The sequence below is a fragment of the Crinia signifera genome, chromosome 11 (genome assembly GCF_055691185.1).
Source record: "Crinia signifera chromosome 11, ASM5569118v1, whole genome shotgun sequence".
NCBI classification, from domain to species: domain Eukaryota; kingdom Metazoa; phylum Chordata; class Amphibia; order Anura; family Myobatrachidae; genus Crinia; species Crinia signifera.
In genome coordinates this window covers 90,804,670-90,832,018 of record NC_139227.1, presented here as the reverse complement: position 1 = coordinate 90,832,018, position 27,349 = coordinate 90,804,670, and the positions used below count along the sequence as shown (strand labels likewise).

Below are 27,349 nucleotides of genomic sequence, written 5' to 3'. Positions count from 1 at the left end.
GATATAATATTCTCAGGAGTATGTTATTATTATTATTATTATAATTTTATTTATAAGGCGCCACAAGTGTTTCGCAGCACCGTACAAAAGGAACAATACAGGGAGACAAAGCTTGGCATAACATTGAATAAATAACAAGAATACAGTACAAATAGCGCCACAGTTCAATACACATTACAGCTTAAATATAAGTATTGAGGACTCAATCAACATACAACTAGAGGCTAGATGCCAATGATGGAGATGAGTATGCGGACAAAGATGGTCACTGAGTGTTGGAGTATAGGAGAGCTGTAAGTGAAATGTGAAGAGAAGAGGGCTTTGACAACAGGAGGGAAGAGGGCCCTACTCGGAGGAGCTTACAATCTAGTAGGAAGGGGAGACAGACAGATTACAAGAGGTGCAAGTAAAAATGTTAATTTTTACCATATTAATGCGGCCTAACCAGAAGAATCTCTGTGTGAGCCAGTGCTTCATCTCCTGTTTCAGTTTGCGGAGAAGGGGGGTATGGTTAATAGCGACCATCGTGTCGAGTTGCTTGGGGATCAAGATACAGTACCTAAGTATTTGATGTGGGAGGGTTGCCACACAAACAGGAATGACCTTGATAATAGTGAGACTGTAGCAGTGGGGAGTGGGGAGCAGTTTTTTTAATGTGGTGGGGGACAGTTGGGAGATACCCAGTCACTCACTTGCGCACAGCATCTATTCAAAAAAGACAAAGGGACTGGGGGCATGCTGGGCATTCCCCCATAGTGACTAAAAATATGGGTGGGACTTCCATTTGCGGCATTGCTGTGAAGCCACAGCTCCTTGCCATGGCCACACACCCTTTTTTTGGGCAAAGGCAAGGCGCATGCCGGAGTCCCAATAAAAATACACTAATGTTCTATGATTCTTACAATATGAATGATAAACCCATATCTTTAACAGTCCAGCCAAGATATGAATTCAAATATAGGTGAAAAATATTTATTTGAAACAAGAAAAACAAGTTTGTCTAAGTACCTACTATATAAATACATATGTGTTATCGCCATTTGCTGAGCACTGACGGTTACATATTCAAACTTGTTTCCAGTTGCAAGAGCCACTGCACCACATGGGTGTGGTTTTAGATTAATTGGGGCAGATGTATGAAGCAGTGATAAGGGAGGAGAAATGAGCCAGGGGAGAAGTGGCCCATGGCATCCAATCAGCATTGAAGTAACATCTATAATTTTCATAATATAAAATAATACAGAGCAGGGCTCTCTTATTTTCCCTTATCACTGCTTCATACATCTACCCCATTGTAACAACTAGCCCCACCTTCCCTTATCACAGGGTATTTATACCCTGTTCAATAAGCACAAATGGCTCCTAATGTTTACCGCCACTTCCTGTTTCCGTCAACCGGAAGTGATATTTTTGGTTCCACCGCCAGACCATAAGTCACTTCCATGCGTTCCACGTGCATTTTGTTAAGTGCACCCTTCATGTGATTTATATGGGGGAGGAAATGGTAATGACCATTTATCAAATACTTTTCTGGTAGTTCATTTATAAAGTGTATGAGTTAATGATTATTAAATTATTAATGGTGTTAAATGGGCTTTTTATGATGCCACTTGTGGTGTTAATGACTTTTTTTTTGTTGGATGGATTTATGTTCTGTGCTTATTCCTTTTACCCTATGACTTATGGAGAATGAAGATGTCTCCTTTATATTTAGTATATATATATTTGCATGTTTTCCTTTGTAGCCCCTAAGGTCTCACACCCCTCTTGTAAACCAGTTCATTACACATATTAAATATTTGGGTGCAGCACAATACATTGTCCATTTTTCTCATTTATCAGATCATACTGTGACACAGGCCCCAGCTCGGCCTTGTGGTGCTGTTCCTCCACCTTCCATTTCCTCTTTATCCTTGATTACCATCCATGTGACATGGTAAAATGATGTGGTTATCCCTCCTACTTATGTGCTGGCCCCACCTATAACTGATTTTGGTCCCTTCTAAATGGGACCACTTCCAGATTTGTTCCAGAGCCACTATAAATTACCAATCTGCCCCTTGGTGTGCATGTGCCACTAAGGGCCTGATTCAGGTTGCATCGAACGAGGCCGAATTTGACCCTGTTTCCGATATTGGAGGTCTGTGTATGCACAGACCCCCTTTGTGAATGCCTTAGGCAAGTATTACACTCGCTGAGGCATTCGCTTTGTTGAGGGAAGGGGGTGGGCAGGGGAACACCCAGCACTTTGTGTGCATCGACTGACGTCTGCCCCCTTTTTGGTGATCTCCGATGGTTAATAAAGTCAGTACTGACTGACTTTTATTACCGAAAGGGGATAGAACTCATTTCATGGTCGGCCACCGTGGAATTAATTCTCTCGCATGCTAGTTAGGGGATGCAGGCAGGTGTTCGGCGGAGCGGCAATGAGGTCTAAGTTAGGCCCAAAGTGCGCCAAATGATTTGATAACTGCACTCCAATCAAGTCTCTGTCAGTCACTCCCTCGGAAGGCTGTGAGAGCGGCTATTTTGACCTTCAAAAATAAAATCACAAAGAGACCATTTTGATTTTATCTTTAAATTTATTTTTCTACACATTCCCATATATTACAGCTTCTACGTCATACTAAGAACTCAGCAAATATTTCAGTTCCCTAGAGAACAGTTGTACAAATAACTACATCCTTGTCTTCGGCACACTAACAATACCATTCTCCTGAACTAACAGAATAATATACATTCATTTTTCTCACTAGACATGTGAAGGGTCCCAGAAGTTACTAAAAGAAGAGAATTTGTGGCTTACCGTAAATTAACTTTTTGTTTTTCAAAAACAATCACAAAAAAACCCTCAATCTCCGATACTTAATGATGATTTTATAAAATAAATCCCCATAGAGAAACATGAGAATACATTTGGTTTGGGCTATTGTTTAGTCACCACTCTGAACTTTATTTACTAACATCACCCACACGTACAAATCTACACTACAATCAGATCAACCAGTCACAGGTTTGCTTTCATTTTTAAACTTGCACCAGACAAAAGATGGACTTTTTAATTGGTTGCTAAATCCGATCTGCACCTTTTAACAATGTAAGTAAACAACTGTCAGTATTCAGAACTGCCTGTTGCTAAGGTCACTCATGTTGCTGATTTGGACATTATTACGCTGTTATTGCTCTGCGTTCTCTTCCGGTTGGATATTGTACATCGGTACAGGCCCCTGGTCTGTAACCAGTAACACTTATGTTATATGGGTAATTGCACTAGTAGCAGCACCAGTAAGTCCATCTCTACTGGTACAGTACATAGTGGTGCTGCAGAAGATGCTTGTGCTGTTAGCGCACCCTTATTTCTGCACATGCTGGCGGTAATACGTAGCTCAGCTATCGTGATATGCTGACAGCGCAAACACTGGGATTATTCACTGTCATACGGTTTGCTGGAAACATAACAAGGTGCATTTTACTGCCAATAATGACCCACTGGACATAGGGTAAAGAAAAGAGGGTGTCCAACCTTTTAATCACTATTAAAGAGCACCATTTGTATAAAAGGCAAATACCCCTTGATTAAGGGCAAACTCAGTTCCTGTGTCCTAGGAACGTACATGGGCTGTCACAGTGTGTTGCTGAGTGAGGGGCACATAGCGCCTCCGATGACTAATTGTAGGTACTTTGCGGCACATAGGTAAAAGGAATAGCTAATAAGCCATTAAAGAGCAGTTTCTTAAAACAAATGCCTATAGGAGGAAAGTTGAGAAATGTATTATTTGTTCCCCAACTAGAAAGATGCCCATATATCATTTATGTTAGAAAATAATAAGCACTGAAACAAGAGGGACTATTTGGATGTATAAAAGAGCAGACAATGACAAGAAGCATCATTCTATATCATTATTTAAAATAAAATTCAACGTTTGTTGCCTGGTGCTGGAGATATGGGTGCCGGATGACGGCCCGATAATTGGGATCCTGACGGTCAGTATACTGACATCGGAATCCCGACTGTTCAAATTCCTGACAGTCAGGATCCCAACGGACAGAGGCTATTGCCACATGTGGGGTCCGCAACCCCCATAGAGGCCGAATAGAACCTGTAGCAAGTGCTGGAGTACCGGCGGTCGGACTTCCGATGTCGGTATACTGACCATCGGAATCCCGACTATCGGGTCGTCACACCACACTTGGAGATACTTGGTGAATGTACTGGGAATAATAGAATTGAAAACAGGCTCCATTAAAACATGTATGTAGACTGTACTGTACACATTGGGATGTTGTGTTGCTGTCAGTGGCTGCTCCTTTAGCAGTGGGGTAATGTCTCGTTAGTTTCACCATGATGAGGCACAAAAGGTGAGACAGGAGTGGGCAGCGCCAGTATACTGTATTTCTCAGTGCTTCCGTGTAATAGACACTGGCCACGCAGTGAAAGCAGAAGTTGAGAAGAATCCTTCATACAATACTATTATCCAAACACAATAGTCTTTTATACTGAAAGGAAATATACACAAGCAAAAACAAAACTAGCACAGAGTTGTAGAAATACATTTGTTAGATTTTTTTAACTGCATGTGAAAGGCTGGATACACACTATAAAATGATCTGTCCAATCTGGCTGGTTATCTGTCCAATCTGGCTAGTTGGAACAAAAATCTGGTAATTACCAAATGACTGTATTATTACAACCAGAAAGATTGGACAGATAATCTTATAGTGTGTATCCATCTTTATAAAGCTGATTGTTTTTGGCTACAAATTCTATATTGTATGGATATGGTATGGCTGGACCCGACGGTCAGTATACCAACATCGGAATCCCGGCCACTGGTACTCCATCATAGAGGCAGCACAAAAAAGCCCCCTTGCAGGCTTATTGGCTGGCCACAGGTTCTATTCTCCCTCTATGGGGGTAGTAGAGGGAGAATAGCCCCTGTTGGTGGGGATCCTAACTGTCGGGCAGTTGAACAGTTGGGATCTTGACCGTCAATCAGTCATCTGTCACCTGTTTGTGTTAACATTTCTATTTAGCTTATGTTATGACATTGTTATTCCCAAGGGGCGATGTGTGAAGCGCTGGAGAGTAACAAAGTGGAGTCGTTTCCCACACCCTATCACCTTTCTCTCTCCAAGGCTTGATACATCTCCCCCTTCAGCCTTTAGATCCACCAGCTGTCACTCAACTTTCATGACATCCTCACTGCCAGTTATTTTTACTGACAATCACTTGCTGACAATCATCTTTACTGGCATCTACTTGCTGCCAGTCAGTGTTATTATAACAGCAATCATCTTTCTTTCTGGAGATATGGATCCCTATTACTGCGGGTAACCGCAAATATTTAGTGTCCCCTCCGATACCGGCTGCATTCTCCTTATTAATGATTGGTGCCAGAGCTTACATCACACACCCTCCCTGAAATCGCCTGGGCACGCCTGCGTTTGCCCTGACACTCCCAGAAAATGTCCAGTTACCACCCACAAACACCCGTTTCCTTTCAATCACCTTGCAAACATCCAATGAACAAAAATGTAGCAGGATTTTTTTTAACAGGATGGCCATGCGCATGGGTACCTTGGGCCGTACTCATGCGCTGTCTATCGATAATCGCCCGGCTTGTGACTTTGCAGCAGTGCAATCAGTTCTAAATTAGGCCCAAAGTCTGCCACATCTGTGTGGTCAGCGGGACTGAGCATGTGCAAGAGCCATGGCACCACTGTGATAACTGCATTCTGCAATACGATTCTGGGTGCTCATATCCTGCCCAAATACAATTCTTAATGAATGGTCCCCTTAATCTGTCTGGAGATATGATGCTAATATCCCGCACAGAACACTTGAACTGCATTGTGGGAATGAAATGTCAAGTACAGTTTAACAATAGTTATGTCAACAAGTGCAGAAAAAAAAATTACATTTGCAGCATTGATAAAAAGGAATTAGTAGAAGTTGCAATAATGCCCTTGTTCTGTGCATACAGTACCTTGGGGTATTATGACATTGTTAAGGCTGAAACATACTATATAATCATTCAGGAACCTCATTAGTTTTGGGGAGATCTGCAAGGCATTGCACTGCAATGGAATGTACAGCATCCTGGCAGTGAAGGTATTAATCACACAGAAAGCTCCCTGACATTAATTTCAGGCAGTTTATTACAAACCTAAATATAAAACAGCTCTAGGTGTAAACTGTGTTATCGTAAAGTCAGTGATCCTCATGGACAGGTCATCCAGCGTTGAGTCACTTGTGGAGGTAGGCGTCCAGCCACAGCTCACCTGACTTCCTCAGAGATCTGAAGAGAGGAAACAGATTGTAATAACAGCTCTGAAACAGGTAAAAGGAATACAGAGAGAGGAACAAATACTATACACTCAAAGCACTGTGCATTTAAAAGAAGTTTGATGGTTATCCACTATATGATCTTCAGTTCTACCATGCAAGCTCTTAATCGTACCTCCCAACTTACTCTCGAAATTTGGGGGTGTGGCCTGTCGGAAAGGGGTGGAGTGGCTTACAACTCGCTTTATTTCGCTAGGCCACGCCCCATTTGCCGCTGTGGGGGCATGGCCCAGTGGCTCTGTGAGCTTCTAGCCATGCCCCCAGCCCCTCTGGTTGCATGAATAGACTCACAACTGCGACCCCCCCCCCCCCACCGCGGGACACTTCCGGCCCCTGGTGGGATGCGGAAACGTCCCCCCAAAAAATGGGACGTTCCCACGGAAAGCGGGACAGTTGGCAGGTATGTCTTATTTGATGGCTCCTCAAATAGAACCCAGCGGAGGCAGCCATTTTGTGAACTAATTTATTTTGCAGCAACTGTATACTCATTAAAAATGGCTGCCGGTAGGCAGCATGCACTGTAATCGGAAGCCTTGTTCTGTGACCTGACATTGGCAAAACATGTCTGTAGATTTGCCCCACCACAATTGAATAACATCTGACCGGGCTGTAGGCTACCTTAGGAGCCGTCAGAGAGGTAACTTAGTTAGGCCAGGTACATAATAGAGCAGCCTCAGCACGATACGTTGTGTGCACCCAGCTGTACAATGTAGGCAACATGCTGGACTGGTATGGAAAGGTAACAGGTAATAAATGGTTCTAACCCAACAATGTCCCGGAATGCGTTGAACAGCGTTTTCTCCTCGTAGGTCACACTGTACTTGCTGCACAAGGAGCGCACAAGTGGCGCAATCTTGCAAAAGTTGTGGCGAGGCATGGTGGGGAAGAGACTACAACATAGGAAGAGAGAAAGAAATGGATGTGGACATCATGCTATCCCAACAACACATTATAAAGTCATGAAATACAGGGCAGAACTGACCCATACACCTGTGTTGGCGATACTCAGATCCCCCAACCTGCCGGCGACATCCAGATGCGCCAATTTGCAGGCAACGATGATCAGTGATTAAGAAGCATTATAATAGGAATCTGTGTACTAAGAAGCATTATACTAGGAAGCTGTATACTAAGACGCATCATGCTAGGAAGCTGTGTCCTAAGCATTATACTAGGAAGCTGTGTACTAAGAAGCATTATACTAGGAAGCTGTATACTAAGAAGCATCATTCTAGGAAGCTGTGTACTAAGCATTATACTAGGAAGCTGTGTACTAAGCATTATACTAGGAAGCAGTGTACTAAGCATTATACTAGGAAGCAGTGTACTAAGAAGCATTATACTAGGAAGCTGTGTACTAAGCATTATACTAGGAAGCTGTATACTAAGAAGCAGTATACTAGGAAGCTGTGTACTAAGCATTATACTAGGAAGCTGTATACTAAGAAGCATACTAGGAAGCTGTGTACTAAGCATTTTACTAGGAAGCTGTGTACTACTCATCATTCTAGGAAGCTGTGTACTACTCATCATACTAGGAAGCTGTGTACTAAGCATTATACTAGGAAGCTGTGTACTAAGAAGCATTATACTAGGAAGCTGTATACTAAGAAGCATCATACTAGGAAGCTGTGTCCTAAGCATTATACTAGGAAGCTGTGTACTAAGCATTATACTAGGAAGCAGTGTACTAAGAAGCATTATACTAGGAAGCTGTGTACTAAGAAGCATCATTCTAGGAAGCTGTGTACTAAGCATTATACTAGGAAGCTGTGTACTAAGCATTATACTAGGAAGCTGTATACTAAGAAGCATTATACTAGGAAGCTGTGTACTAAGCATTATACTAGGAAGCTGTATACTAAGAAGCATACTAGGAAGCTGTGTACTAAGCATTTTACTAGGAAGCTGTGTACTACTCATCATACTAGGAAGCTGTGTACTACGCATCATACTAGGAAGCTGTGTACTAAGCATCATACTAGGAAGCTGTGTACTAAGCATCACACTAGGAAGCTGTGTACTAGCATTATACTAGGAAGCTCTTTACCAGGGGTTCTTAAACTAGGTCCTCAAGGCAACCTAATTATCCAGTCTTTGAGGATAACCATACTTGAGCACAGGTGACTTAATTAGTACTTAAGTCAATTTAATATCACCATACTGTATATGCCCAGCCATTGATATACTTAAAACCTGGAATGTTAGGGTGCCTTGAGAACCATGTTTGGGAACCTCTGCTCTTCACAATACACTTTCTCAATACATTGTCTCTATTGGTTATTATCTGAAAATCAAACAGTACAGCTATTGTGGTATTATGGTATTAGTTCAACATTTACTGTACAGTGCGGTCAGTGCGCTACAATTCAAAATGCATAAGGAAACCCATAAAAAACTATTGTGTCTGGGTCTTTATCATTGTTGATAGACGTTCCCTGGCCTTAGGGAGTGACATCAAACATATCATAATTGAGTGATACTCACTGATGTTCGATCTGAAAATTAAGGTGCCCACTGAACCAGTCATTGAAGAAGGATTGTTCAATGTTACATGTTGCAGCCAGCTGTAGAAACAAACCGATTTACAAGTTACTTTCCTTTTTTAACCATGGCTCCCTCATATGGGATTTAGGGTATAATATACTCAAAGTAAATGATAAGGCCACAAGACAAATGCTTTTATATAGTGTGGCAGAGACAGCACATCTCCACATAAGAGTAATGTGGAGAATCCAGACCAGGTTTTGGAGCAGAATCAAGGTTGGGTAATCAGCAGCACCTGTGATCTCCTGATATAAGTGTTTCCAGAGCAAAGGGTAAATGTTCCTGATGGTGGATCAGCTGCCCAAGCGATAGGCTGGTGTGTGGGCTATGGTAGGGACCACTGGAGCCGTTGCAAGAGTCAGTTCTATGCTGTATGCTGCTGCCTGTAACTACACTTGCCTATGGAATTAACCTGGTATGCTGTAACCTGCTTTATAAAATAAAAAGTCTTCATTTGTATCCCCATGTATGTGATCCTTTTCACAATAGGTTAACAGATAGTGAGGAGACTATTAAAATATATTTTACATTTCTGTCAATAGATTTGTATTCATTATACATTAGTTGTACCGTTGTTCATGGTGCTGAATATACAATTGATCTTAGTCTATGTATAAACACCTTGGAATAAAATGTTATTGCTTATAATGGGTAAGTTGTGATGTCATCATTTAAGTGCCCACTAGGAACATTTGTTCTATAAAGAATACAGCACCATCTGCTACAAATCATTATGGATATTAGATGTTTTGAGTTAGGGAAAGGGTATGGGGAAGAGGTTCATGCACATCCATGCATGTGCTTAGCCACTACAAGGAGAAGGCACTTACCTGACTGCCGAGCCAGTCTCTGTACTTCTCATGGTCAATTTCCATTGGGATGTGATTCATCTGTGTGACCCAGACAAACCAATGAGACTCAATAAACCTGTGAAGAACAGATGACAATATACATAATGTATAAAAGTGATACTAAGCCCTCCCAGCAGGGCGGCGCTCTATCATGTGTGCCTGACAGAAGGAGGATCTCCAGAGGATACTATATAGAGCTGTATCTGTGTGAGATCCGGGGGTTTGTTATTACCACATCAGAGGAAATTTTGGGACAGTTTTATCTGACCTTGGACAGAGTAACTGGAGAGAGATAAAGTACTAACCTATCAGCTACTGTTGTGTTACATATTGTGTTTGAAATATGAGAGCTGATTGGCTGGAAATTTATCTCCGCACTTTGGGCCTGATTCAGACCTGTTCGCTAGGGTGTGTTATCACAGCCTGGCGAACAGGTGATCACCACCCGGCCAAACGCCCCTCCCCCTGGCGATTTATCACAGTGACTGCCTACCTGACATGGTCATAGTGACTGCCTACCTGACATGGTCATAGTGACTGCCTACCTGACGTAGTCATAGTGACTGCCTACCTGACATGGTCATAGTGACATGGTCATACTGACGTAGTCATAGTGACTGCCTACCTGACATGGTCATAGTGACTGCCTACCTGACGTAGTCATAGTGACTGCCTACCTGGCGTAGTCATAGTGACTGCCTACCTGACATGGTCATAGTGACTGCCTACCTGACATGGTCATAGTGACTGCCTACCTGACATGGTCATAGTGACTGCCTACCTGACGTAATCATAGTGGCTGCCTACCTGACATAGTCATAGTGGCTGCCTACCTAACATAGTCATAGTGACTGCCTACCTGACATAGTCATAGTGGCTGCCTACCTGATATAATCATAGTGGCTGCCTACCTGACATGGTCATAGTGACTGCGTACCTGACATAGTCATAGTGGCTGCCTGCCTAACATAGTCATAGTGGCTGCCTACCTGACATAGTCATAGTGACTGCCTACCTGACATAGTCATAGCGGCTGCCTACCTAACATAGTCATAGTGACTGCCTACCTGACATGGTTATAGTAACTACCTACCTGACATGGTCATAGTGACTGCCTGCCTGACATGGTCATAGTGGCTGCGTACCTGACGTAGTCATAGTGGCTGCGTACCTGACGTAGTCATAGTGGCTGCCTACCTGACATGGTTATAGTGACTGCCTACCTGACATGGTCATAGTGGCTGCGTACCTGACATGGTCAAAGTGGCTGCGTACCTGACGTAGTCATAGTGGCTGCGTACCTGAAGTAGTCATAGTGGCTGCCTACCTGACATGGTTATAGTAACTACCTACCTGACAACAGTAAGTATGGCAATGGATCCCAACACTCCGAAGAATGGAACAAAGGTGAAGAAAAACCGAATGTAATACGACATTGACCAAGCTAGATCCTGCAAGACACAAAACAATAATATTGTGTGAAAAAAAGTTACACACTCATGCATTTATAATATACAAACTATTTATGTACTTAACCTATGAGATCTACAGATTTATAATCAGTGTTATAGAGCTGACCCTAGGCAGTTATTTTGGTACATAGTGAGAGAACCAATTATTTTTCCCATATTAAGCATGTGTGGTTGGTGCAGAAGGTTTGCTAATGACAGTACACGCATACTAAAGGTCACAAGTGGAGAACAGTATATACACCAGGAGAGATCAGTAGTATATACACCAGGAGAGATCAGTAGTATATACGCCAGGAGAGATCAGTAGTATATACGCCAGGAGAGATCAGTAGTATATATACCAGGAGAGATCAGTAGTATATACACCAGGAGAGAGTAGTATATACACCAGGAGAGATCAGTAGTATATACACCAGGAGAGAGTAGTATATATACGCCAGGAAAGATCAGTAGTATATATGCCAGGAGAGATCAGCAGTATATATATGACAGTAGAGATCAGTAGTATACACCTGGAGAGAACAGTAGTATATATGACAGGAGAGATCAGTAGTATACACCTGGAGAGAACAGTAGTATATATGACAGGAGAGATCAGTAGTATACACCTGGAGAGAACAGTAGTATATATGACAGGAGAGATCAGTAGTATACACTAGGAGAGAACAGTAGTATATATGACAGGAGAGATCAGTAGTATATACGCCAGGAGAGATCATTAGTATATACACTAGGAGAGATCAATAGTATATATGACAGGAGAGAACAGTAGTATATACACCAGGAGAGATCATTAGTATATACACTAGGAGAGATCAATAGTATATATGACAGGAGAGATCAGTAGTATATACGCCAGGAGAGATCAGTAGTATATACACCAGGAGAGATCAGTAGTATATATACCAGGAGAGATCAGTAGTATATACACCAGGAGAGATCAGCAGTATATACACCAGGAGAGATCAGCAGTATATACACCAGGAGAGAACAGTAGTATACACGAGGAGAGATCAGTAGTATATACACCAGGAGAGAACATTAGTATATACACCAGGAGAGATCAGTAGTATACACGAGGAGAGATCAGTAGTATACACTAGGAGAGAACAGTAGTATACACCAGGAGAGAACAGTAGTATATACACCAGGAGAGATCAGTAGTATATACACCAGGAGAGATCAGTAGTATATACGCCAGGAGAGATCAGCAGTATATACACCAGGAAAGATCAGTAGTATATACACCAGGAGAGATCAGTAATATATACGCCAGGAGAGATCAGTAGTATATACGCCAGGAGAGATCAGTAGTATATATGCCAGGAGAGATCAGTAGTATATATATGACAGGAGAGATCAGTAGTATACACCTGGAGAGAACAGTAGTATATATGACAGGAGAGATCAGTAGTATATATACCAGGAGAGATCAGCAGTATATACACCAGGAGAGATCAGCAGTATATACACCAGGAGAGATCAGTAGTATATACACCAGGAGAGATCAGTAGTATATACACCAGGAGAGATCAGCAGTATATACACCAGGAGAGATCAGCAGTATGTACACCAGGAGAGATCAGCAGTATATACACCAGGAGAGATCAGCAGTATATACACCAGGAGAGATCAGCAGTATATACACCAGGAGAGATCAGCAGTATATACACCAGGAGAGATCAGCAGTATATACACCAGGAGACATTAGTAGTATATACACCAGGTTGGGGCCAAGAGAATTCAGTAATTTGTTTACCAGGATTGTGCTGGGAGCTATCTGTTACTTACAACCCAATCTTTGCGAACTACCATCGTCTTCATAATCTGGACTGTGAAGTATACAGGAATCAGAAGTGGGGGTCCAACTACAAAGAAAAAAGAAACATTACATCTGAGGGCATTGATGTTGAATATTAAACCAATGGTCATTTTCATTATCACCATGTCATTTACAGCGTATGTGCTCACTTGATCATCTATCCATATTTATCTGTGATCTCTTTTATTCCTCCACTAAGCTAATTATAAGAGCTGTGCAAGGAAAGGGCCTTTGCCTTAGCTGGTACAAGCTCTGGCACCGAGATAGAGTCTTCTGTGTCAGCGAGAGGTTGTGGGTGCAGGAACCTTAGTGAAAAACTGAGCTACATTATAAAATATCTGCTTGATCACCATTCACATAATACTGAAAACTATTATCCTAATGACATTTCATCCACTCTCTGTAGTAAAACATTGAATCTCATTATAATTACTCACTCAGAAAGAAATACTGATGTTGGTAATTATAGGGCAGGAACTTTAACTTCTTCTTGCCATACTAGGAAAAGGAGCACAATATTAATAACACTTAATAATACATATTGTATTCATTCTCTGTAATTACTGAAATAAAACACTGTCACACAGGGTATGGAACATTGGGTAGACAGCAGGATCGACTACAAGCATTAGGTCAACACCATTAGGTCCACGTGCATTAAGGTCGACATGCAGGAAGGTCGACATGACTGTAGGTTGGCATGGGATAGGTCGACAGGGTTATTAGGTCGACACATGCATTATGTTGACATGGGGAAAGTCAACGGTCAAAAGGTCGACATGGGGTTTTTCACATTTTGTTTTGTCACGAATTTCTACACAGTCGACATGGACACTGAAACTAGCACCACGTAGCACTCGCCATGCTTCAGGCACACTATTTATTCTCCCACCACACCCTAGTGGATGGTAGGGCATGAAATACCGCCTGTCAGCACATGTCGGCTCCAAAAAATTGTAAAAAACCTCGACTTTTTGACTGTCGACATCTCCCATGTCGACCGAATAATTTGTGTCTACCTAATGACCCTGTCGACCTACAGTCATGTTGACCTTCCTGCATGTCAACCTAAATGCATGTCGACCATCATGCTGTAGACCAGGCATGTCCAACGTTGGCCCTCCAGATCTTGTGAAACTACACATCCCAGCATGCTTTGCCACAGTTTTGCTATTAGAGAATGCTAAAACTATTGCAAAGCATGCTGGGATGTGTAGTTTCAAAACATCTGGAGGGCCAACGTGCCTGCTGTAGACCTAGTGGCCATATACCGTCACACATAGCTCCAGCCAATTGAAAAGAGAGGGGTGTTCAAGGCATGCTTGGATGTAAGGTTGCATGTGATTGGTTAGCTGCAGCTCACATCCAATCACATCCCACCATCAGCTTATCTCTGCACTTGGTAAATATGCATAATGACATAGGGCACATACCTCCACGGGCTGAGTGTCTCCCAGCACAAAAATGTGCACCATGTTCACATCAGGGTCCTTACTGAATATATTAGGCTTGGCGTGGTGCTGGAAATGCCGATGATTCCACCAGTTGGCTGACGCTCCCTGCAGGCAGATGGACCCATATGAGCTGGGAAGCAAGATCGAGTCTCAGTGTGTAGGTCTCACCCCCATAGCACCCTGCTTGCAAATCATTTATGTTTATAGAATATTTACTCATGAAAAATATATAGTATAGATCAGGGGTTCTCAAACTTGGTCCTCAGGACCCCACACAGTTCACCTTTCCAGATCACCCGGCAAGTACACAGGTGCACTCATTACTCATTGAAACGTTTTAAAAGATTCACAGGTGGAGCAAATTATTTCACTTGTGATTCTGTGGGTAGACCTGCAAAACATGCACTGTGTGGGGTCCTGAGGACCGAGTTTGAGAACCTGTGGTATAGATCATCGTTCTAATAAAAATGCTCTATTAACATGGGGTTTTCACCTATAGGGGATTTTTCCAAAGACCTTTAGAGCAGATTGGACAAACATGCATAAATCTGTGTTAAGGCAGGGCCGGATTAGGGGGGGGGGGGGGAGATCAGGGGGTCAGTACCCCTGGGCCCCCTCTATCTAGGGCCCCCTGTGATCAGCATGTTTTTTTTTTAAACTTATATGTTTGGCTAAAGGTTTTGTGCATGGGAGTGGGGTAGTGCTGCAGCTTCGCCTATCTGCCAATGTGACAATGATTAATGGTGAAGAGCATCGGGAGTGAAGGCACACTGACTGCACGAGGATGCAGTGCATTACTGGGAGTTGACCCATGAGACTTTGCACAAGAGGTCAGTGAATGAGAAGCTTGTGCTGAGCTGATTGATGGAGCTCATCACATGCTTCTCTGGCCCATGGAAGACAGCAGCAGCAGCCTCCTCATGGGAGGGTTTTTAATCAGAGGCAATGCTGAGCCTGTAAGGTTCCTACAGAGTAATGTACAGAGACACAAACAGTGTAATATTCTCCCATGCAATTTGCGGCTAGTAATGGCAAGTGGGAGGGCGCCCCCTGTCTAAAGAGACCCGGGCCCCCCGAAGGCTTAATCCGCCTCTGTATTGAGGGTCTTAAATGTAGCAGTATTAGAGCACCTAACATTAAGCAGTGGATATTGATCAGTTATGGAATCAGAATAGGACAAGAGCACGTTAACGGCAATAAATGATGGGCATATTCAGTCATGCATTCCCCACCCAGTTAGTATTCCAAGTATGACAGCACCTTCAAGTGGCCGATGACAAACTTATGACCAATGTGGTTCCATTTTGATGTTTTGAAGACAGACAGGTGTCCAAAATCATGCTGCAGCCAACCAGCCTGGGCCTGAAGTGAAAATAGTGTTTACCATCAATACATTGGTCCATGTGTTGCATTATGATACCAAATATGAGACAATATAATAAACTATAGTTCATCAAGTTTACAACTTCACATTGTCTCCTGATTGGATGAACTAGTCAGTTATAAATAGGTTACGTTGTAGTTTCGAGGTGAGATAAACAACCTGAGAAATTGAGAGGAGCAGAATGGTAATGATGGTGGGTATCCAGCCGATGCCAAGGTAGAAGACGGTGGCCCAAGCAAGGAGTTCCAGGAGTAAGATGTGTGATAGGTAGAGGCCGAAGAATACCATACTGGCGTTGAAGAGTCCCATTTCTTCTGCTGTCTTCCGTAGCTTTCTGAAGTCTTCAACCTGCTGAGCCTGTGCCAGGGAGTTAACACAATATTAAGACTGAATCTTCCAAAAGTTTCTCCTTTCCTGAAAATAAACATTGGTTCATTGGTTCTGGTTGTTAGGTTGACAGTAGGGTGGCCAATCCTTGGATTTGGTTTCCCAGACGTTGCCCGGCTTCTCCCACCCCAGCTGTGTAGCTCTGTGCAGTGTGACATGGTCAGAGGTCAAGCTGCGCAGGCAGCTGAATACCTCGCTCTCCTCCGAACCGCCCAGCTCTCGGCCGCACTGCCTGGGTGTTTTTTTTTTTATTAGGGAAGCCAATCCCGGGATTACGCATTTTTCAATCCCGAATCCAGGGTTCGAAAAAATGCCCCTGGATTGGCTTCCCTAGTCGACGGTAATTAGGTTGACAGTCAATAGGGCGACCACTATTGGTCGACAGGAAAAAGGTTGACATGGCAATGATCGACACATTAAAAGGTTGACGTGAGTTTTTCACGATTCAGATAACTTGTTCATACATAAAGATCCATATGGACTACAACTGGGAACGGTATAGTGTTAGCCAATCAAGCCATGCAAGGGATCGCGTTACACTAATGGGGAGCACATGTCAACATAGATACTACAAAAACTGATAGATACTACAAAAACTGTGAAAAACTCATGTTGACCTTTTCATGTGTCGATGAATTCCATGTTGACCATTTGTCCTAGTGCATTTTTACTGTCGACCATCAGTGGTCAACCTACTGACTGTCTACCTAGTTACTGTTGACCTAAGGGTCCACTCGCTTTGTTATACTGCAGTACTTGCTCCCATTTTATAACATTCAGTTACCACCTGAACAGCAATGGTGCACTGTAAATATAAATTGAATATCGAGTAATGTAAGTTATAACAGTCAGTCTCAGTATTTATTATCAGCGCTGCTGTGTACAGGCGAATATACGCATGTGCAGGGCTATCGCAGTCGCTGCGGCGGTCACACACAGCGGGGTGGGCAGGGGCTGGACTGGGGGTTGGAACCTGGGGACGCTCAGCTTTTCCTGGGCGTGCTCACAAAAACGGTGGGTGCGCACAATAAAAAGCGCAAACGCAGGCGGGTCGAAACTTGCATGGGGCGGGCAGCTGATGTCACATGATGTGAGGGGGTGGGCGCTCTAAGGGTTAAAAAACTGGGATTCCTTCCCTGTATTTACTGTATGGACATTTAGGCGCCACACCACAATTGTGTTGTATACTATCTGTTTTGGTCCCTTAACCCTTGGGGAACACTGTGGTGAGGCAGCCAATTTCATTTGATAATAATTAACCTATAGGGGGAAATTTACTAATATGAAAAACCGAGTTTTTCGTATTAGTATTTTCCCTACAACTGCATACGACTGTTTCAGTCGTATGCAAAGTCGTGTTCCGGAGGGTCATTTACAAAGCAGTCAGATACGACTGCTTTGTAACCCACCGATGTCGTAGGAATTCGTATTAGCGGCCGTATATACGGCTGCTAATACGAATTATTTGTAGCAGTCTGCACGGATCAGTCAGATCCGTGCAGGCTGCAAGGTGTAAAAAAAATAAAAAAATAAAAATAAATGGGAAAAAAAACGGCGTGGGGTCCCCCCCACAGCCAAAACCAGCACCAGGCTGACGGAGCCTGGAGCCGGTAATTAAAAATCAGGGAACCCGACAAATAGGGGTTCCCCGATTTTTAACAACCAGCCCCAGGCTCCAGGTCCGGGGCTGGTTCCCAAAATACGGGGGACAAAATGACTAGGGGTCCCCCGTATTTCAAGAACCAGTCCCAGGCACAACCAGCCAGCAGGGTAATGTCACAGCCGGGGGACACTTATAAAATAAGGTCCCGCGGCCAAAACATTAACCAAAACGGGGCCCCGATTATTTCCTAAATTCCATCTGTTGGAAATTCACCTGACCTAACCTTTCAAAAGCTAAGTACACCCACCACCCTTTTTGCTATATTTGTACCAGAATTTTTTAACAATAAAGATACTTTATATAAAGTGGTGACTACGGCATCTACTTTTCTAGGGGCACTTTATTCCAAAAGTGACCACAATTAAAGAAGTGGAGTGGTGAAAAAAAAGACCCCCCCAGATATGCTGTTTTTACATTGATACTCCGTGAGTAATTGATATAGGAGGGCATCCTCCGCAATATAATATATCCTGATTGGTGGATTATATATCTCTTATTCCCAGGAAAATTTGTTTAAACAGTATTACACAAAGATATTTGTATATTTGTATTTTACATATACTCGACTGAACGACCCTAACATTGGAGAAAAGAATCTCACAGATATGCTGTCTTTTCATTGATTGTCTGTGAGTATTTGATGTAGGAGGGCCTCCTCCGTAATATAGTACATCTGAATTGGTGAATTTTTTACCCCATATTTCCAAAAAGTAATATCAAACAATATTACGCAAGGATCTTGTTGTGTGGTTTTATTTTTCATATACCCGACTGAATGACCCCATAAGTGGAGGAAAAAAGGATCCCACAAAGACTTATACAGGGGAGTAAATATTCATCAAATATTTATCATTATTTCTAAAAGCGCCACTGTCAGTGACATTGAGATTCTCTTTTTTCTGTATTATTAGCATTTGAGTCCAATTCTAAAATAATCTAACACCGTAATAACCTTTATAATTCTGGTCATTTCAATATCTTACTTGCATGTATACTATGTTGTGTTCTAAGTATGCCTAGGACAGAAATAAATCAATGTAAAGATTCTGCCTCTGTTCTATCACGTTCCTAATGGATATTGACTTTACACTGCACATATTTCTAATAATGGTGATGAGTATTTTTAGAGCAGGGATGACACACAATATATTGCTGTTGGACACAATACAGAAGAACATCAGCTATTAGAATACGTTATAGATGGGACAGAGTACTGGGCTGTATAACGATGCCCAAGAAGACATTTGTACCTGCTGACAAAGAACAAGCTACACAGTTATCACTTGCAGTACAGATTGTGTTACAGCAACGGTCAGCTGCAGAATGTTATTAATAATACAGGAAACCAGAGTGCTATTAGGCTTTGTACAATGACCCTGCATCAATAATGGAGAAACAAGATTATATTACACCGTAGCATGCACTACTAGTGCATCCACATACCATCCACATACTAGTACATATATTGTAATACTGAGCAATGCGCAGTTTAAGAGAGGAGATGTGCAGGCCCTCCTCTCTGGCAGAACAGAAGGCATACCTCCCAACATTTGAGTGCTGCGAGGAGGGACAGTGTTGGGAATATTGGGGGGCGTGGCCTAGTGGGAATGAGCTGTACTCGCGGCACTACTGCGAGGCCACGCCCGATTTTCGACGCTGTAGGGGCATGCCCAGCCCCTCTGGCTGCAGGAATAGACACTGTGCTCACAGCATCTATTCGTGGGTGACGGGGGGACTCCCGACGCCCGTGCTGCCATGGGACACTGCTGGCCCCGGGCGAGATGCGTGAATATCCCAAAAAACTGGACAGTTGGAAGGTATGCAGAAGGTTTTGCCTGAGTTTACTGCTCAAGTGCAGGACTCCGGGAACATGGCGGCTGTGTCATGTTCCCGAAGACATCACCGGTGGAAATGGATACTTTCTCAGTGATTTCTGCGGTTTTGCAGAACCGGCCAAAGCGTGAATCTGGAGAGGTAAGCATAAAAATGGAGGGTGGGCAGTGTGTGCCCCCCTTGCACTCCACACCCAATGAGCCAAAATCCCATCTTCAATAGATCTCCCATCTTAGTAAATTGACCCCATAGTGTGTGACACACCCCATAGTGTGTGACACATATTAGGTGTTCCTGGGTGGTGACAGGGAGGTGGCTATACAGATGTATGGAAATGACTCATCTTGTGGGTGTGTCATGGGCGTGGTTCTTAGCTGGTGGCCAACTCAGGATCTCTCACATTGGAGGACACACTCTGTGCATGTTTGGATGGTTTGCCCCACGGTTGCCTCTAATGATGCCCAAAGCTTACAAATTCACATTGGCACACTTGTGCATCAGGCGAAGGGCTTTCAAATATTTTCCTTTAAAGCATAGGTCTCATGTTATCTGTGTGCTGGGGCTTCCTTTGTCCCCCGATCTGAGTATACTGCGGCATAATACACAAACAGTGACAGTAACTGGTGATAGGCTTACACTTTTCTCCCGGTCCTGGCTGGGCTCGTTCTCCGCCAGCTCCCCAATACAGAGTGGCTTTAGAAACTTTCTCACAAAGGAAAGGTCTGGATGAAAAGCATGGAAAGCATCCTAGGTGGGAAATAAAGAACATACGTGTCAGAGGAACATCATACGCTGATGTACAACATGTGATTGCCATGTAACTAAAACGCAGTGGTTCCCAAACGGTGTACTGTGGCACCCTGGGGGGCTTCTGAGAACTTGCAGGGGTGCAGTGGGCTGGTTGGAGGTCCAGGACCAATTAAAATTATTTATGATCAATGTAATAGGCAAAATCAGTGCTTGTGACCAATCAGAAATCTGTGCTTGTAACCAATCAGAAATCTGTGGACAGACAGAAGCGAACCCTGTCCTTCATCATATCACTGACCCTCAGGGTTACATATAACACTGTTCATTTTTCTTTATTTGTGAATTTCTCTAAAAAAAAAACCTTTGGACCTAGAGGTGCGAAGTAACACATTCTGATACTCTAGGCCACTGTGTTTCAAGAAAGTTTGGGAACCATTGGTCTAACTTATTTATATTACTATACTATATCAAATGGGCAAAAAGATTCAGTATTCAATATTACACTCATAAATCAATGGGGAATTAGATAGATAGATAGATAGATAGATAGATAGATAGATGTTTTTAAATCACAATTTTATATATGTAAGTAGGTATGTGCTTGCATTAGGGTAGATTATATGCACAGGAAAATATATATGCAGCTAAAATAGAGGGGTGATTTACAAAACTCAGGAGTACAGATGCAACTACTGGTCCAAAGTGGGATGGAGCACAGGAAATTCAGAACTCTGGCAGTCGCGGTGCCTCATTCTGCAGAACACTGAAAGTGGTGGTGCCTCATTCTGCACAGCACTTGTAGTGATGGTGCCTCATTCTGCAGAACACTGGCAGTGCCTCATTCTGCAGAACACTGGCAGTGCCTGGTGCCTCAGTCTGCAGAACACTGGCAGTGCCTCATTCTGCAGAACACTGGCAGTGCATGGTGCCTCATTCTGCAAAACACTGGTAGTGCCTCATTCTACAGAACACTGGCAGTGCCTCATTCTACAGAACACTGGCAGTGCCTCAATCTACAGAACACTGGCAGTGCCTCATTCTGCAGAACACTGGCAGTAGAAATTAGATGTTTTTGTTTTTTTCTTAAACACTTTATTTATTCAAAAGGAAAGAGCTGGGCAGACAAACACAATAAAGTCAGAAAACAATTGTCATATAGCTCAAAATATTTAGGAACAATATATATATATAAAATAAAGGAAAAAGGAGTACAAAAGGTTATTTAAATAAAAATGTGTGTGGGGGGATCACAGACATAACTGAATGGTGAACCAGCTTTGGGATGGAGAAATGTTTTCCAATCCTATTAATCAGACAAAACACTTTCCATACAGAGAGCTTCATGCAATGAATAAAACCTAAAATATAATAACTACAAAAAATGGGAAATCTGACAAATCCTTAACCACTGTATTAACAACATAACAGACATAACAGTATTAGATCCCCAGGTACATCAGTGGAAGGCTAGTTCCCCTATGAAGGCGAGTGGGGGACGGAAAAAAAAAAGCCAAAAATATGCAGACAAAAGTTAAAAAAGTAAAACCCAGTGATCTCCCTGCATACTTGCCAATGGCAGACCCCAGGTGACAATTACCAGGACTCCTTCCCCACCAGCCACTACAGACCATTCCCATGAGACCAGCTTTTGAATCCCCCCCTTAAAGTCAGTGTGTGCGGGTGGATACTTTTTTATTTTTTATTTATTTGGGGTGGGGAAATCTCTGGTTTTTTTTCTATCTAGACAATGATGAATAAATAGATATTTAATCCTCTATCTAATAAAATAGTAAATGAGCATTCATGGGGACTAATTTATTAAATAACGGCATGAATGACAATTACGCTGTAACACACTATTTATTGTAATTATTCAGCGCTGTTGTAATCTGTTATGTAATGTGATTATGCACAATGTACTATTTAAATATTTGGTACTTGTTTCCTAGAACGGCCACAACGATTTAGATCGTTGTGGTCGTAAGATAAAAAATCGGATCGATCGCATCGCATGCGATTTGGTCGCATACGATGCGACCGATCCGATCGACCGATTTTTCACCCGATTTTTTTTTTTTTTCACCTCATTAATTTCAATTGCCCCCACAAATGTTACTAAGTGGGCTAGACCCCACGATAGACGTCAACCCGAAGCGTGGCGAGCGCAGCGAGCCCGCGAGGGGCGGCGGTGCGCGTCCTCCGACCTTTTCATTCCCCTACTATCCACTAGGGCGTGGAGTGAGAATAGAATAGTGTGGCGAGCGCAGCGAGCCACCGAGCCCGAAGCGTGGCGAGCGCAGCGAGCCCCGCGAGGGGACGCGTCTAACTTCACAGGTATACGCGTCCCCTCGCGGGGCTCGCTGCGCTCGCCACGCTTCGGGCTCGGTGGCTCGCTGCGCTCGCCACACTATTCTATTCTCACTCCACGCCCTAGTGGATAGTAGGGGAATGAAAAGGTCGGAGGACGCGCACCGCCGCCCCTCGCGGGCTCGCTGCGCTCGCCACGCTTCGGGTTGACGTCTATCGTGGGGTCATGGCGGGCACATAAAAAATGTGAAATGGGTCATATTGGCCCATTTCACCTTTTTTAACATTTTTCCCTATGTGAGATGGACTTAATCAAGTCCATCTCATCTTGTGCCATTATAATGGCACAAGACCGACAAGATCCTCCCGATTTCAATGTTAAAAGATTTTTTAACATTGAAGCCTATGGAAAAATCGGGTCAATCGGTCGGTCGCATCGCGGCCGATTTTAATTGGTCGCGACCGACCGATTGACCCGATTTCTGTCAATCAAAGTGAAAAAAGTGTCAAAAATCGGCCACATCGTGAGGATCGTGTCCCTTAATTAAGAGCCACGATCACTCACGATTGTGGCCGTTCTAGGAAACAAGTACCAAATATTTTATTGGTTTTAATAAGCTTTCCTCTAATCTTCTTCCTGCCACATACTGACCGCCAGTTGCTTGTACTACAGTGAACTAAAGTAACCTCTGTTGCAGCTCTCTGCCGGCGCTGTCCTCATCTAGCCAGAGTACAAAGCACTTCCCTGTCAGGCCACTCCATTACACCGACAGCATAGGCTGTCTCTTAGACAAGGCGGACTGAGAGACCCCCTACAGTTTCACATATACTAATGTGTATACAAACTAGCATATAAATGCATTTATGCATCCCAGAAGCAGTATGTGGGTGTATAATTGGTGTGATATTATATTTATTATTACCAGTTATTTATATATATTCTAAAGATTGTAAGCTTGCGAGCAGGGCCCTCCTACCTCCATGTCGGCTTGTATCTACCCAGTTTGTTTAATCACTGTTGTTTCCCATTGTAAAGTGCAACGGAATATGCTGCACTATATAAGAAACTGTAAATAAATATATATAGCGCACACATATTCCGCAGCGCTTTACAGAGAATATTTAAACACTCACATCAGTCTCTGCCCCAGTGGAGCTTACGATCTATATTCCCTATTACATGTACCCCCGCGCTCTTGGGTTAATTTTGTTGGAAGCCAATTAACCTACTAGTAAATTTTGGGATTGTGGGAGGAAACCGGAGTACCCGGAGTAAACCCACACAAAGTACGGGGTGAATATAAAAACTCCGCACAGTTAGGACCATGGTGGGAATAGAACCCATGACCTCAGCGCTGTGAGGTAATAATGCTAACCATGACATCGTCCGTGCTGCCAAAATTAATATTAATACATATTACATAGTATATATATATTCATTTGTACTGTAAAAAAACACTGTAAAATGCAAATTATACATAAAAACAAAAAAATGCGCACACATTTATATATACATAGCATAAAAATATACATAACATAAATATACATAACATAAAAATATACATAACATAAAAATATACATAACATAAAAGACCAACTGAAATAAACCAAGTGCAATTCGGTTCTCCCACACACAGTACATTATTGCTGCTCACTGCCACTAATAGCAGAATTGTGTCTGCAAGCAGGGAAATCCCAGACTCATGCAGATTTTATAAGATTAGCGTCAGCAATGCCGACAAGCTCATGAATGTTTTACAGTCATTACCCATAATGACCGGTGGCCATTACTAATTACACAGCACTGGTCTGCCTTCAGAACACTATAACACTATAATCTTTGGCCTGTAATTTCTGCCCCAAAAATACATTTTATTTAGCAAAACGCCTTATTATACAGTTGTATTTCAAAGGATTACTTGATCTTTATATATAGCAAAGTCATTTTTAGTATTGCAACATTGCAGCCTGGGGCTATGGAAAAACAAAGTAACTCACATCTGTGTTATAATATTTGATTTATTCACAATTTCTCTCTCTCTCCAAGCTTTAATAAATACCCCAATAATAAGAGTAAAAATTCCTATTTTGTGTGCAAAACTTTTTTGTTTATAGAATATGACAAAGATGATCCCCATACTGTGTAAAGTACGCAGAAGTTTGCCTTGCAAATGTACTGTCACTGCATGTACTGGGTGCAGCACTACACGTGTATATTATATTATACAAGGGATTGTCAGCTTATAAGCTAGTAGTATTGTTCCAATATAGTCAGGGAAAGATCTGCATACATTTATCATAGTAGTCCAATATGTCATACAGTATGTACTGCACTAGGCGAGGACCAGTATATCTGTGCTGCATTAGTGTATAAGATCATGGATGAGATAGATAGATAGATAGATAGATAGATAGATAGATAGATAGATAGATAGATAGATAGATAGATAGATAGATAGATAGATAGATATTGTTTAATGATAGATATATAGACAGACAGACAGACAGACAGAGAGTAGATAGATAGATAGATAGATAGATAGATAGATAGATAGATAGATAGATAGATCAGTGGCGTAAGTTCGTCCCAGTTGCCCGGAGGCAAGATAAAAATTGGTGCCCCCCAACACACACATACACACCACCTTATATAAATATATGTATGTATGTATGCATGTATGTATGTTATGGATATTATGTTTAGAAAAAAAGAGAGTGTGGCATCTATGGTCCTGCTAGGAGTCAGCCACAGAAGTGATATAAACGGCTTTTAATTAACTGATTCAAACTCACAGTGGAGGAGAGGTGCCCCCTTGGGAGCAGGAGCCCGGCGGCAGATGACTCCATTGCCTCCCAGAGTTCTGCCTCTGAGATAGATAGTTAGATAGATAGATAGATAGATAGATAGATAGATAGATAGATAGATACTGTAGATAGATACTGTAGATAGACAGATTGAGTGACAGACAGACAGACAGACAGACAGACAGACAGACAGATAGATAGATAGATAGATAGATAGATAGATAGATAGATAGATAGATAGACAGATAGACAGACAGATAGATAGATAGGCAGACAGGCAGTGGGTGGGCTCTCCCCGGCAGCACTCACCGAGGCGTCTTCCCCCGCATAGTGGCTGATGACCCGCAGGCCCCCGGGGTGTCTCCGCACCCAGCTGCTGATGTTGTACACCTTGCGGTTTATCACCAGCCACTTGTCCGTCTTCGTGTTGTGTTTCTGGATCTCCTGCCAGTCATAGCGCGGCTCCGGCTTCACACACACCGCGCTGCAGCCATCCCCGTCCTGCGCCCCCTTACCCATGCCTTGTCCTGCCCGGGGGCACCGCTCCGGCTCCTGTGGGGTACAAAGTATGGTCACATCCTCCTGTCACTCAGCTCATGCTCTGTGCCCTCCTTCCTCCATGTCTGTGCCCCTCTGCCCTGCCCTCTGCACCCGCCAGTCACTGTGCCACCTACCCATGCACCCCCTGTGACTGTGCCCATTACCCCTGCACCCACACCCCTGTGACTGTGCCCATTACCTCTGCACCCACACCCCTGTGACTGTGCCCATTACCCCTGCACCCACACCCCTGTGACTGTGCCGTTTACCCCTGCACCCCCCCAGTGACTGTGCCCCCATACCCTCTGCACCCCTAATACTGTACTCCCTCTATCATTGCCCTCTTCACAAAACAGTGTCTGTGCCCCACTATCCCCCCCCCCCCCCAGTGACTGTGCCCCACTATCCTGCCCCCCCCTCCCCCAGTGACTGTGCCCCACTACCCCCCTCCTACTCCCGTTGACTCTCTTTACCCTCCACCTGCTACGGGTGATGCACGGAGCTCCCTGTGCCGCTCTCTGTCACATCATGCTGCAGCAGCAGCCGGCTACATGTACTCCCCCCTCTCCCCCGCCCGCCCGGAGCATCCTCCTCTCCCCTCCTCTCCCCTGTTTAGGGTTTCCAGGGCAATCAGCAGAGGAAGGGGACCAATCAGTGAGCGGGCACCGGGGGCAGCCTCCTCGCCATTGGCCCTGCAGGATCTTTCGAAGCTGGAGGACGTGAGGGAATAATCCTGAGCTGGGAGGGGGCGAGATAATAATACCCCATCTGCAGGGAGAGGGCAGAACGGACACTCAGTGAGTGTGAGTCACAGGTAGGGAGAGGTACATGCTGATGGAGGCACATACTGTAGGGAGAGGTACCTGTGATGGAGGCACATACTGTAAGTCACAGGAATGGGGAGCAGGGAAGAGACACTCAGGGGAGTGAGTGTGAGTCACAGGTAGGGAGAGGTACATGCTGATGGAGGAATGGGAAGCAAACATTGTGGCTGCAGAGATGGAAGAGAGCACAGGAGACATATCATGTATTGGTAATCAGGGGTGATAGGAGGCGATAGAGAGCGATGTGTTCCTTCACATTTGCTGCCTTTATCTATCACCAGACAGTAACTAGTGATACCCATCAGTCAGAGAGTAGCGGAATATGCTGCGCTATATAAGAAACTATAAATACATAATGGTACCA

At 43.4% G+C, this 27,349-nt stretch overlaps 1 protein-coding gene across 2 annotated transcripts; it reads right to left on the bottom strand.

The window, feature by feature from the left end:
- Positions 1-6,141: 6,141 nt before the first annotated feature.
- LOC146046427 (fatty acid desaturase 2-like) lies at positions 6,142-26,763 on the bottom strand. Of its 2 annotated transcripts, none has more exons than XM_083165717.1 (13): positions 26,635-26,763; positions 25,931-26,173; positions 20,396-20,506; positions 16,036-16,233; positions 15,753-15,854; positions 14,472-14,597; positions 13,476-13,536; positions 13,008-13,084; positions 11,098-11,195; positions 9,724-9,820; positions 8,834-8,913; positions 7,111-7,236; positions 6,142-6,299 (listed from the first exon to the last, which is right to left on the bottom strand). In XM_083165717.1, exons 2-13 carry the CDS (start codon positions 26,138-26,140, stop codon positions 6,248-6,250), a joined length of 1,338 nt encoding a protein of 445 aa, XP_083021843.1. In that variant the 5' UTR covers positions 26,141-26,173; positions 26,635-26,763; the 3' UTR covers positions 6,142-6,247. The 2 variants fall into 2 exon arrangements, with proteins under 2 accessions (XP_083021843.1, XP_083021844.1); XM_083165718.1 differs by having other exon boundaries at positions 26,642-26,728.
- Between the last annotated feature and the right edge of the window lie 586 nt (positions 26,764-27,349).

Coding starts and splice junctions, on each gene's coding strand:
- LOC146046427 (XM_083165717.1), bottom strand. CDS start 26,140: ATGGGTAAGGGGGCGCAGGACGGGGATGGCTGCAGCGCGGTGTGTGTG. Junction 16,234..20,395: donor GCCAGGACCGGGAGAAAAGT/GTAAGCCTATCA, acceptor TCCCTGGCACAG/GCTCAGCAGGTTGAAGACTT. Junction 7,237..8,833: donor AATTTTCAGATCGAACATCA/GTGAGTATCACT, acceptor CCTATGTTGTAG/TCTCTTCCCCACCATGCCTC.